The following is an 8,664-nucleotide window of genomic DNA, read 5'->3' as shown; positions in this document are numbered from 1 at the left end:
AAGAAAAAGAAAAAGAAAAAGAAAAAGAAAAAGAAAAAGAAAAAGAAAAAGAAAAAGAAAAAGAAAAAGAAAAAGAAAAAGAAAAAGAAAAAGAAAAAGAAAAAGAAAAAGAAAAAGAAAAAGAAAAAGAAAAAGAAAAAGAAAAAATTACTGTAACCTAAGATAATTTCTAACTGCCTTTCCAAAGAGGTTAGAAACTTCATGTGATTGTGCTTTCTCCTCCATTTCCCAACTCTTTATCAGTTCCCCCTAATAACTTTGGAACCCAGTATCTCCAATGTAATTGACACTGGAGTGGATGTCTTACATAAACAAGCCTGTGTTACCGATGAAATAAAAGTAGTTTATGGATTAGTAAATAACCTGTTGCAACAGGCAGCAGACAGCACACATCTAATACTGTCTAGCAGCCCTACTATGTGTTGCTTTTGACTTACTTGAATAGGCAAGAATAAGAGAAGAACCCGGGGATGATTTAGGAGAATCAAGGAAAAGTCAGTAATTGTGTACCTAGGGAGAGCTAGAAATGAAAGGAAATTCAGTAGGAAATTAGTCTTTAACTTCAGTTCTCATTAAGAGATTACTTTTTTATGTTTGTCTAAACTGCATGTCTGTAAGTCCAGCATAATTAGACCCTTCAGACGTCCAAAATAAGAAACATCTACCTAGTTGGTTTTGTTTTATTATATACAATAACTAAGAGAAATAAAAATATATGTATTATGAAGCCTTTACACCCCCATTAAACCTTAAAAAAAAAAAAAAAGCAACTAGAAATATTTCATGTACAACTTTGGACAATAGTCCCAATTTCAATGTTGTTCCACTTGTGGAATTCAGTTTCTTGACCTGATTCACTTGATTAACCTCCATAACCTATAAAAAAAAAAAAAAAAAAACAGAAAGAAAGAAAGAAAAAGGAATCACATCCAAAGGAATAATAATTCAAAGATACTGAATAGTCTTGACACCTGTATCCCATTGCTTTAATGTGATATTTAGCATCCCAAGATAAACTAGAAACATTTTAGGAGTGTTATTTAGTATTTCTTGTGCTCAAAAGAGTTTAATAAGGATAGCGCTGAGGGTTTTTTTGAGTGCTGAAACAAATATTTAGGGTACATACACATTTCTTTTTGGAAAAGTAGTAGGTGGTGGAAGACTGGTTGTCAAAGTAGAGGTTTAGTAGAGCACTGAGATTTTTAAAATGATTTTCCCATTCACTAGAGGAATTATTTAAACTAGAAACTTCTATATAAACAAAAGTGGTACCTTTTTATTGCATAGTAGAGAAAACTAATGGCTTCTTTCATAGCAAATTTCTAATTTCAGACTAAAGAATTGAGAAGGGTAGGTATGCTACATTTAGATTAATTTCAGTCTATTTTTTTCTAATTCAAAAACAGTTGGAAATATGTTTTTGGGAATAATAATTATTTATTAAAAGGCTAATTAAATATCAGTAGATTTATAATAAATTCACAAGCATGACAAATGTGTCTTCAATTTCAAATTCTGAGAGAACAAGTCCTTAAATCCAAAGGGGAAGGTATTGAGGTCAATATGTTTTCATGTTGCTTTCAGGAAAGCCTGTTTTCATCACAGCTTACCTTAGCAACAAGCATTACACAAAAATTTATGTGTTCTACAATGGAAATTAATAATGTAATGATATGCGATTTTTACCTTTGTTTGGACAATTCACATGATTTCCCTCTTTCTGTTCTTCTCGTTTTACCAGTTCAAAACTAACTATGAAAAGAGAATGTTTAAAGTAGATATCCCATCCAATGACACATCCACAGTGGCTTCCATAATAAGTAATGTATCAGCAGCAATGGAAACCCTCACACAAATGAAAGAGGAAATGGTTCCTGTTCCAGGTTCTGTAAATGGAGTGAATGCCCTTGGCTTGGTGGTTTTCTCAATAAGCTTTGGCCTGGTGATTGGAAGCATGAAGGAGCAAGGTCAGGCCTTAAAAGACTTCTTTGATAGCCTTAATGAGGCTATCATGAGACTGGTAGCTCTAATCATGTGGTAAGTGCCTCTGATAAATTACGTATTAAGTTGCTAACTTTATTCTTTCACTATGGTGGATAGTCTGTTTGGCAGGAAGTAGTACAATAAGAACTTAACTGAATTGTACCTTTCTGCTAAATGAGCTCCTAAGTTGTAGTTCTGTATATTTAGTTTTACAATGTGTTTGGCTTTTTACCCTGAGAAGAATCAGGATCTTTGGCACAATACACCAAGCTTAGTACTCATTCTATGTCTTCATAATGTGAGAAGTCAAAATAACATGCTATCAAAATTTCCTTATCATCTACTCAGACTTCACTAGAGGAAACTGGCAAACCTCTCCTATAATCTTATTTCTACACAGCAAGACCTTGCTATCAATTAGTTTCCAAAACAAGCAGCTCCTGCAATTATTGTAGTATGTCCTTGCATTGTAGCTGCACAAAGATATACATATTTTTTCTACTTCATTTCCTATGTTCAATAGATAAATAAAACCTATACATTTTCCCTCAAACATGTAGAAATCCTTTTCAAAAATGAAGTCTTATTTTCTGTCATGTAGAAGGTTGATTTTGAAAAAAATAAAAAGCTGAAATATCTTGTTACCTTCTTCACAATCCCCAAAACCTCAAAACCTACACATACTTTTGTAGTACTACCTGCAAAACTAAAAATGAGTATATTGTAAAATTCTCCTAAAACATCCAGAAAACTTCTGTGCAAATCAAAAATCTTTTCTCATTATTTATAAGCACACTTGAGATAACAAAGCAAAGGATAGAAAATGTTACTTCTGGTAGACTTCAACATGGATTTTATGTTTCAAAGTACAATTAAGATGTTCTAGATAATTATGCTCACTGATAACCAAGTGTAATAAGAAAAATGTGCATTTATGGAAGTGGAAATAGGACTCTCCAAAAATTCTGCTGTAATAATAGAACTGTGTTTCTGTAGATCTGTAGAGTTTCATGCTGAGTGCTAACTCCTTTATTTGTAGCTGCACTTACTGATAGGAAGAAGTATATAAGACCACTCATGTTGCTACCCCACAGTGCCATGACCTCTGCTGTACAGACAGCTTCATGCTAAAGTATTTATGGAGTGCTCCACTAGGAATGGACAGAAGCATCTTGAAATCACTGGAAGAGTGAATTCTTCCTCTGTGACATAAGAAACAACAACGGAGAGAGAACAGAGATGGGCACTTGGCATAATCTCCAACTGTGTTGAATGAGACTTCATTCTAGCAGGCAGAATTTTAACAGAATTTGCTAAACCAGCTTTTAAATAATAATTGAATTACAAAGGAAGCTCATCTCCCTACATATGAAAGCCTAATGCTGGAAAATTTTGAGCTGAAACTGTTCTTCTAATGATTCTTCCTTTACATGCGATGTCAGTCCACGTGTCTGGCCAATTCAGTTTTCTTAAGTGATTTACATGCATTTTTAAGTTTTTCTTCAAGGCTTTATGTCTGAAAGGCATACTATACTCCTCTCACATTCATCTTACCAGATTCTGAATCTAGCAGAGCCTATCAAAAATTTTCACACTGTGCTTCATCCAAGTTGAATTCTCAATAGTCAAACAAACTCTAGAACTGCTTCTGAACTACAATCGTCCCATTAGTAATATCCTACCTTCATGCACGTACACGAACATGTAAAAGATATGAACAGGGGAATGTTTTATATTGTTCATTACTACACTAATTTGATTTCTTATTTGCAGGTATGCTCCACTTGGAATCCTTTTTTTGATTGCTGGAAAAATTGTTGAGATGGAAGATATGGGTGTAATTGGTGGTCAGCTTGCCATGTATACTGTAACAGTTATAATCGGTTTGCTTATCCATGCTGTCATAGTCCTACCTCTTCTGTACTTCCTAATCACTCGTAAGAATCCCTGGGTATTTATTGGAGGCCTAATCCAGGCATTAGTCACAGCTTTGGGAACATCTTCCAGGTAGAAAACAATATTTTAAGGTCAAATATGTGTTTTTTAATATTATTGGTTTAAGAAACACTTTTGCCTAATGCAACTGGTTGACTTCCCTCTGAGAGATTATTATTATCATTATTTTGACTCAGGCTCTTATTTTTATTAAGAACTCCTGAACAGACATGAAATTGATGTGTTTGGTGATGCAGACTGTATGGCTGAACCCCTTGTGACATTGGTTAGCCTATGTCTTGGAGTTGTATAGGTAGTTTGTAACTGTTGGTAAAGGATGAAGCTGGCAAAAGAAATCTTACATGTATCAAAACAAAGAAGCAAGCACAAAGACTCAGAGGCAATTGTGAGAGAGCTCGAGTCTTGGCAGGTGATTTCCTATTCTAAAGATCCTGGACCTGCAACAGAAAGGCCCCTATTGTTCCATGTCAAAGGGACTTAATGTGAACAAATATCTCTCTCCATCTGTGATGAAAGAAAATGTTGTTGAAATCAAACATGTATTTCCTATACCATATCCAGATGATAAACTATTAGGACTATTAGAAAAGAATCTGAGTAAATTTTGTATTGCTCTTGAGGCTCTTGAGGACTTAGAAAAGACTATGTCATCATATTTTCAGTTAAAGAAAGACAACTACTGTTGAAACTGACTCTTCCTTGATTGACATCTTGGTGTCAGTCCTTGCAATGTGTGGAATATCTATGGAATGTCTAAAAGGGAATTTTCTCAACAATTTTAAAAGGAAAATAGTACAACATAGTCCAAGAGAAAATAAATGGTGGCAATTACAAAAAAAATCTAATTTTATCAAAACTTAAATTTGGTGTGTAAGAGTAATAGCGTTCAAAGTGTATTTTTCCAACTTTTAGCTGCTGAAGATTCTTAGTAAGAACCTAAACAGTTGCTGGATTAAGACAGCATAATGCAAGTAGATTTAAAAACTATTCAAAATTCAATTGTACGTTGTCACCAAAGGGATTTTCTAGCACAATCTTTACTGCCCTTCTTTACACTTTATCAGTATTTTTATTTTATCAGTATTTATCGAGTTTTCCAAGTCTGTGAAGTAGTTAGCAATGAAAAGGTCACTGACACACAGTAACATGGGTTGCTGAAAAATCTCTACAATGTGATCAGATGGAGAGATTGGAGAGATGTATCTTTAAGAACAGAAGCCAAGTCCACTCTTACAGAATAGCCAACTAGTCCCAGAGGATCAGGAGAACCTACAGTATTATATATGCCTTGGCAGATATATATATATAATCTGGTAGATCACAAAAATTTAAGACAATTAGAAAAATCTTTCAAGTCATCGCAGTGAATGACAGGGTACATTCCACTATGTAAAACTCATACCATGCATTATCTTCTTTTTGTTTCAGTTCTGCAACACTGCCTGTTACATTTAAGTGTCTAGAAGAAATAAATGGAGTGGACAAACGAGTTACAAGATTTGTACTGCCAGTTGGTGCTACAATTAATATGGATGGCACTGCCTTATATGAGGCTTTGGCTGCAATTTTCATTGCACAGGTTAACAACTTTGATCTGAACTTTGGGCAGATTATCACAATCAGGTACAGACATCATTATTACCTACATCTAATCAAAGCATCTTTGTGATGACTCTATGTCATTAAATAAGGGATTAAACAAAAACATCTAGAGCTAAAAACAAGAACTACTAAAGTAGCTAAATAACTGTAATTATTTACACCTTCTGCACAGAAGAGGCCCCAGCACATACTCTTCATTAGGTAAACATTTGAAAAACTGCTGCATGACATATGTATCACTGTACTTAGTAGGGTCAACAAGAAGTTTTAAATTTCTTTTGTCATTAAAATTTTCTTGAAGTATACACACAGATGTCAGGATCTGCACCAGATAGTTTAGAGTGCACGCACCAAGCTGTAGCATAAGAGCAGCACAGCGGCATGGTACAGTGCTACGGATAGCAGGGTGCTATTTTCCTAGTCTTGGTCTCAAGTAGAGCAATCTGTGTAAGGAGAAGCAGTACGTTTTGTTAAATCAGCTCATAGAGGTGGAGAAAATGAGCATGTTTTAAAGCAACAAGCCTTTATGTTTGAAATATAACAGCAAAAAAAAAAAAAAAAAAAAAAAAGCGTAAGTAGCACTTGATAATTGATTGGCATTAATTTTATTATGTGACTGAAATGGCTTAAAGAAAAAAGTGATGGGTACATGTGCATTACTGATAAATGTCAGCAAAGGGAAAGTGGGAAAATGTGGGCAGACAAACAAGTACTTATTACTCAGCAACACTGTACATTCAGATAATGGTGACCTGGAAACACAGGATAAACACAGGTAAAACTGCCTTCACACTCCAGGGCAGAAATTCAATATTCATTCATACTAGAGCTGCTCCCTGACAAATCATCTGGCAAAACAAAATTCTTGCTAAACTGAATGTGAACAAGCATATTTATGTCAAGCTACTGGAGTGTATGATTCAGGGGGTTTGCCAGTTTTCTGTTTCATGTTGACTGAATTCAAAATGGTGCAGGAGTTGGTAATTCATCTAGCATAAGGTTATAGTGAGATGGACAGAGAATTAAACTTTTTGTATCAGATCTGCCAGGACAAAATTACTTCCACAACCTTAACACGTTTGGGGTGTTGGAATTGGTTTGTTCAGTGAGTTATGGCATGTGCCTATAATGTTTTTGACAGGCCGTAAGCACAAAGGAGGGGATTTACCATGACACAAAATCACGTTACCAGAGTTCAGGATAAAAGTTCAGTGTATACATTTTGGACTAAAATCCATATACCCCTCCACCTGTGCCGTGTTCAGATTAGGGTCTCGTTCACAGTTTTCTTTACTAAAGAGCAAATGACTTTTTGCTTCGTATTTGTTTTTAATGTTTATCAGCTGGTAAAGTGTTTACTATGGAAGTGAATTAATTGTTCTTGCTGTCTCTTTGCACAGCATCACAGCTACAGCTGCCAGTATTGGAGCTGCAGGCATTCCTCAAGCCGGACTGGTCACCATGGTCATTGTGCTTACATCAGTAGGTTTGCCTACGGATGATATCACTCTTATCATTGCAGTGGACTGGTTCTTGTAAGTATTTCTATGGCTGAATTAAGAACTTAGACCATATTTGGAGGTAGCAGTAGCAGGCACAATTTGACAATACGGCAGTCTGCAGTGTGCTTTTGCTGCAGAAGTCTTGAATCACAATTTCTTGCAAATAGTATATGTATTTAAAGCAGATGGTTTAGCCTAGTGATGGCTCTTCTTGTGTGCAAAAGGATGATTTATAAACCTGGATCCTTAGAATACTAAGAAAATTTTCATATACACTGTAATGCAACTAGAAAATAATTTCTTTAGTGTTTCAACTTATTTATTTACTTATTTATTTATTTATTTTGGAGGCTGTTAATGAAATTCTTTCCATCAATCAGATTTAGAATATTGTAGCCCGTCTGGTTATTTAATCCAGGAAAGGTTAATGTCTTCCACATAGACACAGAACTGAAAAGTTGTTTACTTCTTATCCAGCAACCTGTAATATCAGCAAAAAACATCATCAGTTGTTCTGTTCCTTTGTCTGCAGAAGACAGTACAGCCACATCCATAGGTATGCAGGGAAATCTCCTAGATCCAAGAAGTAAATCACAGGCATGTTTCTTCCAATCAATTTCTCTGACCTAGTTTCCAGCGGCTTTTACCCTTCAACTCAAGGATCAACCAAGTGATCCTTGCAAGAAGTTGGAGGAAACTCTGGTCAGGAGGGAAATGAAAATAAGGCAGATTCTCATTGGCTTATATGTTCAGAGGGTATAAACTCAAACAAGTATAAAAATGCTTCTGATAAACACTTGCCATATGCTCCCTTTGTTCTCCACATCACAAACTGTTTTTTAGTGTGGAGTTGCCAACAGTATTAACAGACTTAATTTCTCCAAATCCCAGTATATTGCAACTTTCTAGAAGGAATAATAACATTAATGGATTCGACAAATATACACTGTCTACATAAAACTGCTGAATCATGTAGTAGATAAGTAATGGCAATTTTAATATCTTGTCTGCATACTATATCATACCAGTGATAAACTCAAAGTTAATTTATTATTTCTCCTTAGGGATCGTCTCCGTACCACCACCAATGTCTTGGGAGACTCCATTGGAGCAGGGATTGTTGAACACTTATCACGGCATGAGCTGAAGAACAGGGATGCTGAGATGGGAAATTCTGTGATAGAGGAGAATGAAATGAAGAAACCATACCAGCTGATCTCGCAAGAAAATGAGAGTGAGAAACCTTTAGACAGTGAAACCAAGATGTAGGGTAAAGGAGGCATGAGTCTAACACTACAAGTGCGGAAAACATACACTTTTCCCAGCCTTCTGTATCTTGAATTCACGACATTCACTTATCCCTTGTCTTTTCCCTTTATGCTAGCACTGAAAAGAATTAATGGAAATATATTCCAAAGTAGCAGTGATCGAGTGGCTTCCCACATAAAAATAAAAACAATTAACAGACAACAACACTGGTCCTGCTAGACATGTGCTAAGTGAGGATAAAAAAAGAGATATCAACAATTAAATTAAAAGGAAAAAAAAGTATATATGTTACTCAGTCCTTAAATGTGATATTTTTAATGAACTGGAAAGTAACAACAGATAACAAAGCTTG

At 35.2% G+C, this 8,664-nt stretch overlaps 1 protein-coding gene across 4 annotated transcripts in view; it reads left to right on the top strand.

Moving 5' to 3' along the window:
• Positions 1 to 8,312, top strand: part of SLC1A3 (solute carrier family 1 member 3) — a 54,295-nt gene extending 45,983 nt beyond the window's left edge. For 2 of the 4 annotated variants that reach the window (XM_042875295.1, XM_042875294.1), the window contains 5 exons: positions 1,742 to 2,037; positions 3,757 to 3,990; positions 5,368 to 5,562; positions 6,942 to 7,076; positions 8,108 to 8,312. In XM_042875295.1, coding sequence (XP_042731229.1) covers positions 1,742 to 2,037; positions 3,757 to 3,990; positions 5,368 to 5,562; positions 6,942 to 7,076; positions 8,108 to 8,312 — 1,065 coding nt within the window. The remainder of the gene's footprint in view (positions 1 to 1,741; positions 2,038 to 3,756; positions 3,991 to 5,367; positions 5,563 to 6,941; positions 7,077 to 8,107) is intronic. The other 2 variants (XM_042875298.1, XM_042875297.1) reach the window with 2 other exon arrangements.
• The last annotated feature ends 352 nt before the right edge of the window (positions 8,313 to 8,664 follow it).

The sequence above is a fragment of the Lagopus leucura genome, unplaced genomic scaffold, assembly GCF_019238085.1.
Source record: "Lagopus leucura isolate 7727_CA_CO unplaced genomic scaffold, USGS_WTPT01 Super-Scaffold_100014, whole genome shotgun sequence".
In the NCBI taxonomy this organism is placed as follows: domain Eukaryota; kingdom Metazoa; phylum Chordata; class Aves; order Galliformes; family Phasianidae; genus Lagopus; species Lagopus leucura.
Note: the sequence above shows the minus strand (reverse complement) of the source record. Positions and strands in the feature narration are given on the sequence as shown.